The 18109-nt window shown below is 43.0% G+C and overlaps 1 protein-coding gene across 1 annotated transcript in view; it reads right to left on the minus strand.

The window, feature by feature from the left end:
• Positions 1-163: 163 nt before the first annotated feature.
• Positions 164-18109, minus strand: part of LOC116286837 (cation-dependent mannose-6-phosphate receptor) — a 30145-nt gene continuing 12199 nt past the window's right edge. Inside the window, exons 5-7 of the mRNA XM_089026666.1 lie at positions 2147-2273; positions 1509-1565; positions 164-380 (exon numbers count right to left, since the gene is read on the minus strand). Coding sequence (XP_088882792.1) covers positions 315-380; positions 1509-1565; positions 2147-2273 — 250 coding nt within the window. The 3' untranslated portion in view covers positions 164-314. The remainder of the gene's footprint in view (positions 381-1508; positions 1566-2146; positions 2274-18109) is intronic.

Genomic DNA, 18109 nt, shown 5'->3' on the forward strand with positions numbered 1-18109 from the left:
GCTATTAGCTTGAACATATTGTTTTCAGACCATGCTTCATTCTCTCGAGAATAAGTTGTTTTTTTTAAGTAGTGTCTGACTTCACTTGCACAACCATTAAAGAAAGAAACGGTACACTAGAGAATGACATGATCTGAAATGGGAAAACATTACACCCATGAGCTCATCACACATACTTTTATTTAAGAATTTAAAATATTTTTACGTCCTTAATAAAGTCCTGTTAACTACTATGTATACTATCACTATATACCTATACTAGACACACAGTTGTGCTGCAGATTCCTACGATACATGACTGAATGGAACTGTCTTTACATTGGTAGTAGACTATCATCATCAGGCGGTGCTGTATCATCAGATAAGGCATCTTCTACAGGCTACAATACAATACAGTATGATAGACTTAAATTAACTAGTGAAAAGACACATTAACACATTAAAACATTACCATGAACATTAAATTATAGTCATCTCGATGGATCTCAATGCCATTGGCAAAGCCACCACAGCGTGACCTTGACATGATAAATGTATTATCTGTAGGTTTTCCTACAGATAAAACATTTATCATGTCGAGTTCACACAATATCAGGGGGCTGAGGGCTCTCGACCAATCAGAATTAATATACTAGTAAAATGATCGTATAATTATCGTAACGGTCTATTGCCTGTCCCCAACTGTCCTATACCAACATATTACTGTACATCAAGAGACTGGTAGTCATAATTTCCTCCTGTAAAAGTTTCATTTCATTCTAACTCTGTCAAAAGAATACAAACAACTCTGTTTCTGGCAGATAGGGGCATCATGTATTGCTATGACACTGTCTTTCAGTGCTGTGTAGTTCATGCTTAGGGATACTCATTAGAGTCTATACTGGACTGCATAATATTATGTTAGTTGAGATTATTTGTGCTGTTATTCTTTCCCTTATTTTTCCCTTTTCCCTTATCCTCCCACAACTGCTTATCATCAACGACCTGGGCTCGTCCCACCAGGCTCGATGTTTTATGTGAGAGATATTCTAGTTGGTTCTCTCCTGTGCTTTAAGAGTTTTTCTCCTGGTTCTCTGTTTTTCCAACCTCCACAAAAATCAACATGCGAGTCGAGTGTTGTGTGCAGTATATATCAAACGTAGTGGTTAACGAAGGTGTGTGCGGAGCAAACCTCACCAACTACCCCTGTACAAGTAGTGATGGTCATAAAATAATAATAATAATAATAATAATAATAATAATGTGTTTGTACTGTTACAGAACACTTTGTTTGATAAAAAATGTTAAAATAATAATAATAATAATAATAATAACTAATGATAAAATATAAAAATATAATGTAAATATTCTTTTATTATTATTTTTTTTTTAATGATTTACAAACTTATTATTATTATTACATTATTGTTAATATAAAAATATAATAATAATAATAATAATAATTATTATTATTAGAATATTAAAATATTAGTAAAATATATATTAATATATATAAGACGTTATCATACCTTGTATCTTGGGGAGCGTCTAACTTCTGCACAACGACAAATAAAATTGCATCCATCCTAGAACATGGGAAAAGAAAATTTCATACATTGTGGTTCAAAAGCTCTGTTTCTCAATGGTGTATAATCATTTTAAAAACTCATTAATAATTCATGAAGGAAACACAATAGAAATCATGACCATGAAGGAGGTTTTATATCTGATATAGATTCGTCTTTATTTGCATAAACTTTAACTTGGATTTTCTCTATCAAACTTGGTTCATTTCGTAAAGAATTCGGTAAAGTATGAGAACATACATCAGGAGTTTTTTAAGCCATTTAATAAACCCACAGATCGTGTTTTATCGGGTCTAAAACCACTCGGCTACGCCTTGTGTTTTATACCCGATAAAACACTCCTGCTCATTTATTAAACAGTACATATCTCATCATCTACATTATCCTTTATGCCTGTGTAGCATGTAGGGCAAACATCAAGGCCAGCTATAATTTGTGTATACTTTAATCTTAATTCAAGAAACTTGAAATGCAATGATGTAATATAAGAAGTTCTGAGAGTAGGGTTGGCGAAATGTCTGTCTCCATTATTATAAAAGAACACTAACTCATATCCATGATATTATTCTAGATTTACTTACTGCTTGCAAGTTTCCAAATGCTCTCCACATGTTAAAGTTCGGTATTTGCTCAAATCCCTTTGCTCCAGCGACAAAACGCTGATATAGGAAGCCAAGCACAAGGTAGACAGATACCACAATAAGGAAACTGGAAAAAGAGAAAACCATATTTATTGATGTCTTTTAAGTATAATCACTATTTTTTTAACAGAAATAGTGCAAATCTCCAAAAAGAAGTCTTTGGCTTGTAACAGTATATGATCTCAAAGGTATTTTTATGGATCATGGGATTGTAGTATGTTAGAAGAAGGCTCATTTTTAGTAAGAGCTGGTTTATGGGGTAAAACTTTTGTTAAAAATACCCTGGGGCAATTTTTAGATTGCATTTTGTGACTTATGTAAAATACCATATTTAGCATTGTGAACTCTGTAACCAGCAAAGAACTGTTCTATTTGAGCTTTAAATCTCTCTACCAAAGAGCTTTAGTTGTGATATTACTGCTTTTTCATAACATGCAAACTTGAATTGGTAGTTGCGATATGCCCATTGGGATTTAATTTTTTACTGCCATCAGTCAAAAATATGAAAGGTACTGACCGATTATTTTGATTAATGGTAGCAAAAAACAAATTTCAGCATGCAGCTCGCTATGAAATTCGCATGTTTATGTAAAAAGCATTTGCATCATTGTTCACAACTAAAACTAAATATGCTTAAATATATAAGACCCCCAAAAAGGTAAATCTTGGAAAAACACTTTGCATTCTTGGTTTGACCTGTTGCCCTCATCAAAAGTTGGAATACTAATTTAGAAGCTGATCTTTGTGACAGGAGGAAAACCAGGGTACCAGGAGAAATACTCTAAGGGGTACCCTCTGAAACACAGGAGAGAACAAACTATAGAGACTCCCTTCACAGTGACATTGATGAGAGGCAAAACATTTAAAAAAATAATTGACTAGAGCAGCAGTAAGGGGGACTCGCGAAGCGCCGGCATTGCCAAAAATCACATATCGAAAAACACCAGGGGGGGTGGGGTTTTTGGAGCAGTGACGAGGCCCTACAGGGGGTCTTGCGCGATCGGGTGGCAGCGCGATAAGTCCCTTACTGCTGCTCTGTTGGGTACCGCAAACGGAGGTTAAGATATTTGTCGGATATACGATGCATGAATGCACCAATGACTTCTGTGTGATTTGCCTAAGATTCAAAGTTAATATTCCAAAACCCAAGGGTTTCTGGTGTTGTGGTAAAAAAATGCAAATAGAAGACGACACGTCAGCACAGTGTTACGAGTGTGGTAAGAATATTCGTAATGCCGTACCAAATGCTACCAAAGAGCAGTATTACGCAAACGGAGGTCGTACGAAGACCCCATACAAGAGAATAAAATACTTCCGAGACTGGATGAGTCATATCCAAGGTTTACATCCGGTATATTTAGGCGATGAAGTAAGGCAGAAAATCATAGACCACTTAGAAGAGTCAACCCCGCGAAGTCTACGAAAGACATTGAAAAAATTAAAGCTAGGAAAATATTACAAAGCTATTCCCTATCTTTTGTCTGAAATTACCGGTAAGTCTATTCCCGGGGTTTCTGATATGAGCAGAGCCGAGTGGATGTTTTGTCGTCTGGATAAGGATATTCCTTATTACCCTGACGTAATCTACGAAATATTCCAGCAAATTGACTCCAATCACCCGCTGTTAGAATGGATTCCGAGAAGATGAAATGTGCAGCCGAAATCCCCCTACGTTCTTTTCAAAGCAAATGTCTACTGAGCGAGTTTTCTTTGCAGCTCCTCTTTTGCCTCCTGATAGATCTTTTTGCGAGATTCCTCGGAAAGATCTTTCACGATGGTTTTTTTATTGCCCGACTTTAATTCGCCGTATTTCTTTTCCTCCGCGAGGATCAAAGAGAACTCCGTGTCGTCTATGCGGCGGTCCCGCAGAGCTTGGGAGACTAAGTCGGCGATGGTGTTAGCCTTTGCTCTTGCTAGGGCTATGTGTGTGTCGTGCTTGGATATCTTACCGGACAATTGCTTTATAATACCTGTCGTAACAGCGGAAACGATGCCACAGACGGCTCCAACGCTGGCCAAAGGAACGCCAACGACTATTCCAGGTCCGGTGAGTGAGGTAGCAACGCCAGTGCCTGTTAACGCCACGGACATGGAGCCGGAAGTTATTGCGATTTTATGTAGTATGCTTCGGGCTCTAGCATACTTTTTTCTAACCTCTTCGTAGTGTTTCGCTTGCCCTTCCAAGTAAGCCAGTATTAAGTTTGCTTTATTCAGACGAAAGTTCTCGGCATTTAATTCGTTGGGGCCCTCCTTAGGAAGTTCAGGATAAAGTGGAGGTGCTGATGGTATAACATCCATTATATATACTAATGTACGACGCCTTTGGGAATAACGTAGAGGAGCAGCCGCATCACGACAACCGGGATTACTGGAACTGGAGGGCCTTTAGGAAGATGTTTCCACATGCAGACCCCAGTAAGTTTGAAAGAAGACCCGATGGGATTTACTATAACGGCGAAAGAATGTACAGTAATGAGGATTTGAAACCTACGCTGGTTAATCAGATAGACAATCAGTTGAAGAATCCTGGTTACGTTAAACCCACGCCTACGGTATCTGTGCAGCATCCCACGGTAACGCAAGGTTGGTCAAAGGAATTATTGCTTGGTACCAGTACTTATCCGATACCCGCGGTTCCATTTGACAAGCACCCAAGCTTGGACCTAACGTTAAACATGCGGATCTCTAACGAGCATTCCTTTCCGTTAAAGGTGCGAGATATCTTCAAAGACGTACCCATTAATCATACCACCGCTAAGGAATCTCATGAATGGTTAAGTGGTCCTAACATGCGTTATTGGCCGCAGCAGTTGAACTTTGCGGTTTGGTGCGCCACTAGCGGCTGTGGGGTAAGCGCAAACTTGATGAAGAATTCAATATTTATGTTTCACTTTCACTTCACGGTTAGAAGAATACTGCATGAAATGGGGGTGGTTGCATTACCGGGAGATGCCACGTTTTATCCTAGAGATAACAAATACAGCGTGCCGGCTTATGATAGACTTTGTAAGGAGTTTGGCGTTGTAGGGAAGGATTTTAGATGTACCGCGGGTGCTAACAATGGTCTGGGACATATTTGGGCTTATTGGGGGATTGGTGGACATGTGCTAAGTGATAAGGAAGTTCATTCGCTGCAGTTGCGATGGAACACTGGGTATCACAAAGAAACTCACGACAGTAGCACCTTCTTTGAACCAAATGCTAAGACCACTAAGGAAGTTAGAGACGGACCTCTGTTCAAAGACGAGGGTGGTAAGTATGCAGGGGCCAATCCGCTGATTATCAAAATTACCAACGACGAGCAAACGAAGCAATACTTTAACTTTATACCCCCAGAAGGTAAAGGACTAACCAAAGCTGGCCTTGCCCGTTTAAACCGCAGCATAGAAGCTTACGTGTATTCCATTTTGGGAGCTCAGGTAAACACCCGATCCAGCATAATCGGAAATACGGGCGCCGCAGAAGAGACGCGAGCCGAAGCTTTGATCTTATTCGAAAGTTCGATCTTGGAGGGCGACATTAGCAAGGGCGTACAGCGTTACCAACTAGCTATACAAAATTCTAAGGCGAGGTTGGACTATGCAGTAGCCCCTGGTTGTTGGTTAATGCCTAGTAATTTATCTATAAATACTGGTTCTGTAGTAGGATACAACAACAAACTTCAACGAGCTACTAAGGATATGAAGTTTGGGGTAAATGACGTGAACTCTGACACCATCAGGAGGCACTTAGTTGAACAGCCTAAAAAAGTGCACCAACCACCTAAAAAAGAACCATACCGAGCGCCTAAAAAAGAACCATACCGAGCGCCTAAAAAGGAGGAGGAATATGACCACAACCTACTAAAGGCCGGCTTAACAGCTGCAAGCATTGGTCTGAGCTATTATATATGGCGATGAACAACCCCTACGTAGCTGGAGTAGATTGTGTTTATACGACTTACACAGGTGAGAAAAAATACAACCAAGCAGCTTGGGTTGATGTCACTGGGATGTCTGTGAATTTGAACTACTCGGGAAAGAAGTTAATCCTTTGTAGTATTTGCATTGGCACGAGTAGCCATGCCAACGTGGGCTTTAGGTTCCTGGATGACAACGGCATACTGCAGCCTATGCGCGCGAAGACAAACAACAGGGAGCCTGTACATTTCTCCGTAGAACCAAATGCTAGTAGCGCCGAGAATTTATCGGTTTGGACTTTTCATATGGTTACCGATTGCCATGGGAAGGTAAAATTACAAATACGCGTAGATGATACCGGGAGCGTTTGCGTAAATAGTATAGAAAATCAAAGGGATGAAAGATATAATCACGCAACTATTAGCACTTTATCGGTAATGAGTCTCTAGTATATATGAACCCACACGCGAAGGAAGATTGGTTTCTTTATTATTTGAAGGAAAAGGTGTACTTACACAATGACGATTGGGTTGACACTGGATTGTGGGTGGAGGCTGGAGGTTTAGCATTGATTATATGTAATATTCACGTTAGCGTGAAGGAGGAACACGCCATTGGGTTTAGAATTGTTGATGAGGATAACCACCCATTACTACCTTACAGGGTAAAAAAGAATAATAGGGATCCAGCTCATTTTTCATACGAACCCGGAGATACTCTAGATGACATGGCGTTGATAACTTTTCATATGATAGTTAATTGTCGATACGCAAAGCTTCAGATTAATACTTACGCAGAAAGCAATTTTAACATTCACATTTTGATAAATGCTGTTGCATCACAATCTTCTGTACCGGGTAATTCTGCTTATAATCATAAACCCATTTCTACTATGACTGCCATACCCCTAGTTCCGCATTATCAAGGCGGTGCGAATACTATCTTTACTTATCCCCAGTCTAGAACACCTCGGGCGCCCGACGACGATAAGCCACCAGTAACGTACCCAGATAAGATTAACCCTTCATCTTCTTCAGGAGTACCACCCCAATAGCGACAACCAAGATCCAAATGTTATTCCCCACGAACTTCAACAGTTCTCCGCCGGCCCTAAGTGCCAAGGAAACAACCGAACCCAGCAGCCCAGGCAAGCCGGCTGCCATCTTTTTTCCCAAGTCCGTCAGCCCATTGCCTAATTTCTTTACGCCAGCGCCTGTAGCCTTAAGCGTGGACAAGATTACTCCTACTACGCTCGAAATAGCGATCGCAAATGCCAGCGGCACGCCATACTTCAAAAGGGCTCTTTTTATCTTTTCCTTGGTGGTAAGCCCCAGCTCCTTTTCCTTACCTTCTATTTGCGTTTGTAATTCCGCCAGTTTTTCCTGAAGGGTTTCTATTTCCTTTTGGGCTGCCTCCCTTTCTTCTTCAGGGCGAGTTTGATCTTCGATTATTTCCCGTTGTCGATCTATTTCGTACTCCAAGTCTTCGACGGCCTGTTGAAGTTGCCGCATTTGTTCCTCCGCCACTGCCTTGTCCAGCATTACTTGCCTTTCTCTGTCAACAGACTCCATTAATTCTTGTCCTAAGCGCTGTAGTTCCGTGTCTTTTCCTGCCGCTTCATTCAAAGCAGCCTTTAACTTATTCCTTGCGTCGCTTTTTTCGTCCAATGCCTTAGAAAGTCTATTCCTAAAGTCTACGATTTCGTCTGCATGGCTTTTAGTAGTTAGTTCATTTTGTTTAATGAATTCGTCTTCCAATTCTCTTATACGTTCCTGCAATGCTATGTTATCCTCCTTAAAATCGTCAAGTAGCTTAGTGATACCGCCTTCTTCCTTGGTTACGTAGTCGAGTTGTCGCGTAAGGTCATCGATGGTTATGTTATTTTCCTGTATTTCCTTCTTAAGTGCACTTATTCTCTGCAAGTAACTCATTGAGCCTCCGGCCGCATCGCTTTCTTCAAGTCGTTTAAGTTCTTCCTGGCACTCCTCTTGCAGTCTGATTGCGGATCTGAGGGCAACTTCGCTACCCGGCAGTGAAAGGCGACTAACAAAGGCCTCCCTGGCAACTTCTGTATTCCCTTTGAGTCAAAGTGCTTAGCATCGTCAAGTTGGGCGTTCCAAGCGCATTTGTAACTCCTTTTGGAAGCTGGTTGTTAAGCAGGCTGGAATTCTTCCTTTGATACAGGTTGTACCATTTTTCCCTACCCGATTCTCTAACTTGGACCTGCCCTTTGTCTCCTATTTGGATGTCTAAGAGAGCCAGGTTTAGGCTTGGGAATCGCTCTCTTAGGTCCTCGATGAGGTCCGCCATTAAGTCCGACCGCACGCCAAGGGATTCCATTTCTAAGTATTCTGGAATGGGCGTGTGGGGGTTCTTAGACCTGAATTTATCTCTCAAGGAACGCATAGCATCGCGAGCCCTGCTGCCATACTTACTACTTAATTTCTCAAAGAGACTTCGTCCGTCTACGTTGTCATTAGGAAGTAAAGACTCGTATTCTTCGTCATTAATATCAACTTGACCTTCTTCGGTAAGGGGATCGAAATCCGTTCCTTCTACTTCCATTATATATGATAAGCTCAAAGTTAAATCCCAACGCATTGCCTAAGCAGGTTGGCGGGCTGAAAGCAGAACGCACCTTTCACCGGGTCACATTCACACCTTCTAGCGCTAAACCTGGAGAAACCTTGTACGTAGGCGTTCCCCGCCTAACGGATAACCTAGTATTGGTTCCTGGCACCTTGGCGCTAAGGTTTGACCTAGCAATACAACCAAGCACCAAGGACAAGCGATATACCGTCAATAACGTGGGTAGGAACCTCGTCTCTAAGATGAGAATCAAGTTCGCAGGGGAATCCCTCTTGGATTTGAATAGGTACGATTTGTACACCACGTATAAGGATCTGTGGCTAACAGCCTTTGACCGTGCACAAAAGATAGAGCAGGGAATTGGAAGTGTTATTCTTCGTAAGCTTCGCAGCGATACTAACCCCGCGCCTACCGATTCCAGTGGAGCAACCGCAGTAGCAGACGCGACGAGGGTAAAGACCGCCTATGGTAGCAAGTACGTTATCCCTTTGGATTTCGAAGTGATTACGAACCATGGCGTGTATTACCCCAGGCAGTTATCCGAGTTACAGTTTGAAGTAACCTTGGCGGACACTACGAACGTCATAGGAGGAATGGACAGCGCAATCAGTGGAGCCGCGGATCCCTATTCTATCACCAACTTAGAGCTGCAGTATGAGACCGTGTACAGCGAAGATTTAGCACGTAGCGCTGGCATGGAATATAGCGCCGGAAAGGCATTCTTATACGACCACGTAGTAATGTATAAGACATTTAGTTTCCTAGATAAGACGGATGAGGTTATTAACCAAAGTATTAACATCCCCCGAAGAAGTCTCACGGGGTTGATGTTGGTGTTTGCCAAACCCTACGAAGCCGGTAAGCGCGACTCCGAAGCGTTCCACAACCCCAACATTATTAACGTCGGCGTGAACATAAACGGCGTTCCAAACAAGGTTTACTCCCAGGGGATAAAGCCCGCAGACGTGTACAGGGAGGCAAAGCGTAAGTTTGGCGACCAAATTAGCCCCGAGGAATTCTTTAATGATAAGTACGCGCTGTGGATTGACATGCGCACCATTAACGACGAAGACCTACATGGTCAGGGTTTACGTTTAGTAAATACGCAGGATGGCATAACATTGGAGATCAAACGCACCAAGAACGCCTCCGCGGGCGACGGCGACAAAATAAACTGCTACGTCTTCGTCGTGTCTGACGCGCAACTGAGCGTAGAAATGAACCAACTTAAAAGTGTTGCATATTAAGGTTAAAATATTTCTTAGATATACAATGCTTCGCGTATTCGAAAACAACGACGCCAAACTGCAATGCATAGTGCAAGGCGAAACTTTGTACTTCAAAGCAAAGGAAGTGGCAGCTGCGTTAGGATATGAGCGCCCTAGAGATGCAATTAAGGATCACGTCTCTGATAAATACAAGAAAAGGTTGGATGAGCTAAGGGGGGCTCCAAATCACCGCTCCCTTGCTAACGCACAGCCACATTCCGTGTTCATTTCCGAACCTGGTTTGTACGAACTGATATTTAGTTCTAAGCTACCCAAAGCTGTGGAGTTTCGCGATTGGGTCTTCGAAGAAGTCCTTCCCGCATTAAGAAAAACAGGTAAATATGAAAGGCGGTTTGACGGTCCAAACAAGTTGGTATTCAAAATAGAAAATGAATTTGACCTACATAAAAAGGTGGTGGACTACATCCGCAGGTTTTACCCTAAGATACTTTTAGCCCCTGGTCTAGGTGAACTGCAGGATTCAGACGGCAAACGTATAAAGTGCTGGCAGAAAGGATATCAACGCGGTCAACCCGACTTAATGATCTTGAATGCGCATACGCATTACTGTGGATTCTGCATAGAGCTAAAGACCCCAAAAGGCAACGGCAGGTTATCTGAGGATCAGCAACTACTCTTACAGAGGTATGAAGAAAACGGCTATAAGGTGCTCATAAGCAGCGACTACGATGTCATTTGCAGGGAGATCACTGCGTATGCTGAACACCTACGAATTCCCTGCAGGTGGTGTTGTAAGGGCTTTAAAACCTCGGAGACTTTGGCAACACACTTAAAGATATTTCATAGAATATATGGACAAGGATAAATTTAACGAGTTAAAGTTCATACAAACGCACTGGAGGGATTTGCAGGTGGGGGAGATTTACGAGATAAAGAATTACGTGGTCTTTGAAGACTTGGACCGCCTGCGCTTGGTCTTAAAGAATAAAAAAAGAACATACACCCTTTGGGCGCCCGATAGGATAAGGTACGCCATCGAAGGGCAGGACGTTACCCATGTTATGAGTCATGGTAAAAAGGATGGCAGGTGGGTATTTGACGTGGTTAATTGGGAGCCGGAGAGTCCTCTGCATTCGTAAGGACGTCCCGCTGCGCTTTAGGATCCGCGGAGCACCAATGCCCCACAAAGGATTCTTCCAGGAATGCACTGCCGCAATGAAGGCAGGTGTATTTTTTACGCGGCGTAATGCAATCGGCTGGTAGTTCGCACGTAATACAGTCCATATATTGAAAGGGTGATTAGAATGCCTCCCAGAAAGGCAGCTGCGTAGGCTAGCATATACCTTTAAAGGGGGTCCTTATTTTTTATTCATTATTCTTAAGAATAATAAATACAAATAAGAATGGGATTTGAGACTCTTTGCGCAAACCCCATTCTAAAAGGGTCTCAGAATGTTGAGTATAAGGTTGTTATATTGTTAAGGACGTTTATTTGTTAAGGCAGTTGAAGATATGTTCCTCTTCTCTGATGCAACCACAGCGGTCGCACTCTTGCCTCCAATACTCCCTTTTAGTCCACGGAACGCCTTCGGCGCGTTCAAAAGAGGGGAAAGTACGGACTATCTTCTTATGGTAATCTATGCGATTCCTTAAGTAATCCTCTTTATGCGGGCAGCGACTCATCATATCCGCACATTGGTAGCAATCCACGCCTTCCAAGTCGTAGCTCCCAAAGAGAAATCGATAGTTGACTTCGTGTGTTTTCCGATGCGTCTGTAAACGTTGACGACTGCTTAGTATCTTATTACAGAAACTACACTGTCTGCTTTCTTTACAGACGCCCCTTTTCAGGTGCTCGGAGGTGTTAGGAAATTCCTTATTACAGCCCTTGCAAAGCCCACAAATGCGTTTGTCTTGATGTTGTCGCATCTTTTGAACGGTACTGAATTCTTTACCACAATCCTTACAAACTTTACTAATTGGTTTCTTTGTGCAAACGCCACGACGAACGTGGTATTGTAGTCTTTGCTTGGTGCTGAACACCTTTTTACACATTGAACAGTTCATTTATACTTAAGTGTACCTTAAGCACAATATAACGTATTTTTAACTTTATTGTTAACATTCTTAGGTGTCATTTAAGACAGGTCTGCAGGAGCATACAGCTGCGTTTAAAAGACACCTAAGAATGTTGAGTATAAGGTTGTTAAATTGTTAAGTATGTATGCATGAGTCGTTTAAAAGACACCTTAGAATGTTAAAGATAAGGTTGTTAAATTGTTAAGTATGTCTGCGTGTGTCATTTAAAAGACACCTTAGAATGTTAAGTATAAGGTTGTTAAATTGTTAAGGATATACCTAAGAATAAGGTTATTTCTTTCTTTAAGGAAAGTAACATCCTTAACAATTTAACAACCTTATCTTTAACATTCTAAGACATCTTTTTTTTCTTAGAAGTAACGTCCTTAACAATATAACAACCTTATACTCAACATTCTTAGGTATCTTTTAAATGACTTACACAATTTACATAGGATATCGCGCATGAGTCATTTAAAAGATACCTAAGAATGTTGAGTATAAGGTTGTTATATTGTTAAGACTACTATTTTAAGAGATGTCTCAGAATAAGGTTTGTGTAAATCCCATTCTTAATGAAAACAGCACATCTTTAACAATATAACAACCTTATACTCAACATTCTTAGGTATCTTTTTTTTTCTTAGGAGTAACATCCTTAACAATTTAACAACCTTATACTTAACATTCTGAAGTGTCTTTTAAACAGCACATGCAGACATCTTTAACAATTTAACAACCTTATACTCAACATTCTAAGACATCTTTTAAATGACTCATGTGTATATCTTTAACAATTTAACAACCATACACTTAACATTCTGAAGTGTCTTTTAAAGCAGCACTACAGCGGATATCGCATAAAGTCCTGCACGCTTTCTTTTGCCCAACCGGCCATCGTCAACAAGGCGCCAAACCTTTCCGCTCGCTTCAGACCGCACATTTCGTCATACAATTCCTGCACGCGCTCCCGCAGCCAATCGATCTCCTCCCTTTGCATTTCTATGGTGTCTCTTTTATCTTTTGCGTCGCCGGCAATCCTTCTTACTGCGTCCACTGGGTCCATCGTATGTATAATGGATCCGAACCATATTCCCTGCAATGCTCTGATAGTAGGACCCACCAGCTGCGGCAAAACGCAGTTCGTGGTGGAGCAGCTATTAGGACCCTTTAGATACCGTTTCGACTACATAGTGCTGCTTTGTCCCACCTATGTGAACAACCGCACCTGGGAAGGCATAGGAGTGAAAGATGACGACTTCTTTGTGGATATCTTAGACCCTAATGAGTTATCCAGCCATTTGAAGTTCTGGCATAAGCAATTCCCCAAGGATACGCAAACACTCCTCATACTGGACGACATTGCCTGTGGGGACGACGTAAAAAGGCGCACTTCCGAATTAGTGAAGCTCGCTTTCAGCGGCAGACATGACAATATTAGCGTTTGGTTGCTCTCGCAGCAGCTTACCAGCGTCTCTAAGCCCTTCAGGGAAAACATAGGCTCCCTCGTAGTATTTTATACTCCAAGTAAGTCTGACCTGGAAACCATCTTAAGCGACTACGGCGGTGAGATAAGCAAGGAACAGTTGCATGAATACATGCGGCATTTAAAAACGCACCAACATTCCAAGATGATCTTCTCTTTGAGGTTTCCCTACACGGTTGGAATCTATGATTCCTAACATATATGGATATTGAGCAGCTGATAGATGAAGTCCCCACACAGCTAGATGAAAGTAACCTTAAGGAACAACTTAACGTCCTTGTGTCTTCGGGAAAGTGTAAAGAAATGATAGGTAAGGACCTCAACCATGAGCAAGTTAATAAGTTGTCAGAAGAGGAAGTCAAAAAGTTCCATAAGAGGTATGAGGCTGCCCTTGCAAGTAAGACCACGGACGCCGTAGCAGACTCCGCTATCCGACTTGCGACTAAATTGCTTGGACTTGCGCTGCCCATAGACGACGTGGAGCAACTGCGGAAGGACATAAGCGAGGACTATGTCATCGCCCAAGAACTTAAGATAACCTGCGGGTGGTTGTCTTTGAAGTGCGGTAAGTTAATGGCAGTCGCCTCTGTGGCTTTGCACGTAGCTCAGCACGTCGACTTGAAGGAGGTACTAGGTTCCTTCGGAACATCTTGGAAGGACTTCAAGAAGGACAGAGAAGTCGAAAAGGTCTTCCAGGCAGCACTTACTGAGGTACCTGATCAAGTCGCCTCAAGTACTTAGTCAAGTTATCCTTAAGTACTTAGTCAAGTCACCTCAAGTACTTACTTAAGTCGTTGTCAAGTACTTACTTAGGTCATTCTCAAGTCGTCATCAAGTACTTACTTAAGTCATTCTCAAGTCATTGTCAAGTCGTCCTTAAGTCATTGTCAAGTCCTTCAAGTCCTTAGATATAAGATGAGTGGCACCGAAGAACAACCACCCGTAGAAGATACCAAGATTACCAAGGCTAAATCTCCAGGCAGAGTTGCCGCGGGAAAGAAGCTCGCAGAGATGAATAAAAAGAACAAAGCCAAAAAGGAAGAAAAGGCGGAGGATGAAAGCGAATCCTTTTGGAATCCAGGCTACGTCATTGGCGCGATAGGAATTGCTATAGCAGCAGGCAGCCTCTACTTACAATGGCGGGCTACGAAGCCAAAGGTAAAGTGGGAGGCCCCAACATATCACGCGCCCGTGCAGGAACAGGCTGTTAGAAAAAGTAAGATCCCTGAAATGGAATAACCTTCTCGCTTTGTAATATAATGTCGACCGCGTTGTTGAAAACTGTTGAAGAAGCAGCTATCATTACTTCCATCGTTGCGGGTATTGGTTGGGTAGGTAAGAAAGTGCTCAAAGAAGACTTTACTGAAGACCCAAGCAAGAGCTTCGCTAATTTTGCTAAAATGACCGCTGCCGTAGGCGGGGCTATCATGCTAAAGGATTACCTACGAAAGGAAAAGTACCTGCCTACGGCGTAATATATAATGGCTAGCGTGGTCGCAGGCGGAATTGTTGCAGCTTTAGCATTCACTGGAGCTAATTATGGTGGTCAGTATTTGGATAGATTAGTTAGAGGCGACAAAAGCGGAGATTTGGCCGCTGAGAGGAAGAGACACGATTTGGCGCTGGAGAAATATCAAAGGGACGTGGCAGCTTGGAATGAAAAAAGACAAGCTTACAGGGATTGGTTGGACAAGAACTACCAAGACAAAATGCAGGCGGATAAGAACTTTGAAAACACAGACTACGCCTTTAAACTTTATGCACAGGCGCACCCCGCGGCATCGACGGGGTTGAAAAGGCCTCAGTTTAAGAATTACTACCAGCCTTCTAAGAAACAAAAAGACAATGAGCTGGTATTCGTAGGAGTTGCAGGGCTGGCAGGAGGCGCGGCTTTGTCGTATCTAATATAATGATCGTCTTTTTGGAAAGCGATAAGAATGACTTTACTACTTATCTGAATCCCCCCATCCGCGCGGAAAGGGTCCGGCTGGTTAGTTGCTCTTTGTACAATTCTTGGTATAATTTGATTGGCGGCTTTGTCGTCGTGACTTCCACCAAACCAAAGTTGCCAGATTCCCATTACACCCCTATAACACTGGCTAAGGAGCTAGCAAAGCATGGATATACTCTTACCACAGGATTACCCCATGAAATGAAATTCAAGAAAAATAGTGGAAGCGCCAATCTAAAGGACAGTTCATTGGTAGAACTCCTGGGCCTTACTAGTACCACGATAAATCGTCAACTTGACGTGAAATGGAAAGTCGCATCCTCTTATGAAGTCTATTGCGACTTGGTCCATAGTTACAACAATGGAGAAAAGTCTTCTCTTATGTCTAAGTTTCTGCCCAAAGGTGATCCGTTCGATCTGGTAGAATACACTCCCATTTCTTTAAGCTATGACTTGTCTAATTTGGTAGAAAGCATAAACATCACCATTAAGGTGGACGGAAAGACGGTGGATTTTAACGGACGAAAGATCAATCTTGTTTTGGAATTCATATAATGGGCCGCCTGGAGGATAAACTCAAAAGGATTTACTATGGGCCTGAGGGCTATTGGAGAGGAGCGTCGGCTATTAAGAAACTCGCGACCGCGGCCAGGGTATCAGATGAAACGGCTAAGAACTGGTTAAGAAAACAAACCCTCTGGCAGGTTTATCTTCCCGTGCCCAAGTACATTCCCAGGCCCAGCTTTACCGTAAATACCCCTAATGAAGTTCATCAGGCGGACTTGCTTTTCTTGCCGCACGACAAGATAAGAAAAAAGACCTATAGGTACGCTTTGACCGTAGTTGATATCGCAAGCAGATACAAGGACGCCGAACCCATAACCAGCAAGGATTCTGGAGAAGTCGCAGAAGCCCTAGGTAGGATTTATAAGCGCGTTTTGAAATGGCCTAAGCTGCTGCAGGTGGATGCGGGAACGGAGTTCATGGGCGTGGTTACCAAAACATTGAAAGACCACGACACTAAAATTAGGAGAGCCGAAGCAGAGTACCACAGGGGTCAGAGCATTGTTGAAAGATTTAATAAGACCCTGGCCGAGCGTCTCTTTGGGTACCAGTATTGGAAAGAGCTGGAAGATCCCTCCAAACGCAACAGGGAATGGACTCAGAGGCTCCCCCAGGTCATTGTGGCTTTGAACAACGAGGCGGCCAGGGCTACGGGAATAAAACCCAGGGATGCTATGAAGAAGAAACACGTGGAGCACAAGTCCTACGTCAGAAGTTCAAGGGCGGTCGGACTGAAGGAAAAAAAGCTCCCCCGCGACATAGTGGTCAGATACCTCTATCAGCCGGGGGAACTCGAAGGTGGCAGTAAGAGAGCCACGGATCCTAACTGGTCTTTGGAAACGTATGAGATTTCAAAGTCCGTCACCAAGGAAGGGCAACCTGTGTTGTATTACCTAAATGGCCCAAGTCGTGGATTCGTCATGGAAGAGCTGCTCATAGTTCCTAAAGACTCAGAGTAGCGCAGCACCGCGCGCCCGATTACACTCTAGGCATGTCAGTCTTACGTTACCTCTGCAATGCCCGCGTTTATTATTTATACGATCCACGGAGAACTGTTGATCGTCATTCGGGTCAAACCTCCATAGTAGAGGTATGTTACATTTGGCACACCGCGCCCCTTTCTTATAGACGTCGTCCACGCATAGGTCGAACGTCATATTTTTTTCTTCGTCGTGCCGCTTGTAGCGAAGGAGTTTCTTAGCAATGTTCTCCTTAGCTATGTCCTCTGGCGTTTTATCGTAACGCAGTTGCGGACCCCAGGCTCTTTTCAACTGTTTGGCATACTCCACGCGGCTTACGGCGGTGTAGATAAGGTTGCTCCAACACAGCCGCTGGTCTATGATCCATAAGGTTTCTTTTATGGTAAGCCCTTGCGCGCTGTGGACTGTCATGCAGTAACCCAAGCGCCAGTCTGGATGGGAGGTAATTCTTTCCACCTTTTCTATGGGTACCCAGGCTTTATCATGCGTTACTGCGTTCTGCAGTTGAACATTCGTGCCTGGTACCCAGACATCTTTTCTTTGCATGCGGGTGTCGTGGGGTTTATAGCAAATGGGCACCAAATGACTAGGGAAGCGCTCTCGGTGTATATTTAACAAATCCTTTTGTATGCGAGACTGTGCTGCGCGTTTGCTGCTCAGCACCAGATCCTTTGGATGCCATGCGTAAAGGAAGTCCTCGTAGGACTTCGCTCGTACACGTTTGCGCAGTGTTTTGCATTGGTCGGCGTCACTGAGGCCCCTTAATTCCGCTTTCAGATTTCTTACTTGATCCTTACTGCGGTAGTCGGTGTTAATTTCCTCCGCATGGTCTACCATTTCTTTTAGCCATTCGTGGGGCATCTCTCCGGCTATAGGAGAAGGCTGGCAGGGATCTCCGGCAAATATTACTTGACATTTCCCGCGGAGGAATTCTACGAATTCTTTGAGGATTTCTAAAGGAACGGTGCAAATCTCATCCCAAAGTATTACCGGAGGTATGTCATGGATGGCTTCCGGCACCCACTTTTGGCCATTCCAGCGAAAGAAGCTGTGGTAGGTTTGTGCGTCGTGGCCCTGACTGCAGAGTTCCCTTTCCAAACGGTGCGTTGGCGTTAGCACTTTTAAG

The sequence above is a fragment of the Actinia tenebrosa genome, unplaced genomic scaffold, assembly GCF_029948245.1.
Source record: "Actinia tenebrosa isolate PJP-AT-01 unplaced genomic scaffold, QUT_ActTen_1.0 PGA_scaffold0__85_contigs__length_37466705, whole genome shotgun sequence".
NCBI classification, from domain to species: Eukaryota; Metazoa; Cnidaria; class Anthozoa; order Actiniaria; family Actiniidae; genus Actinia; species Actinia tenebrosa.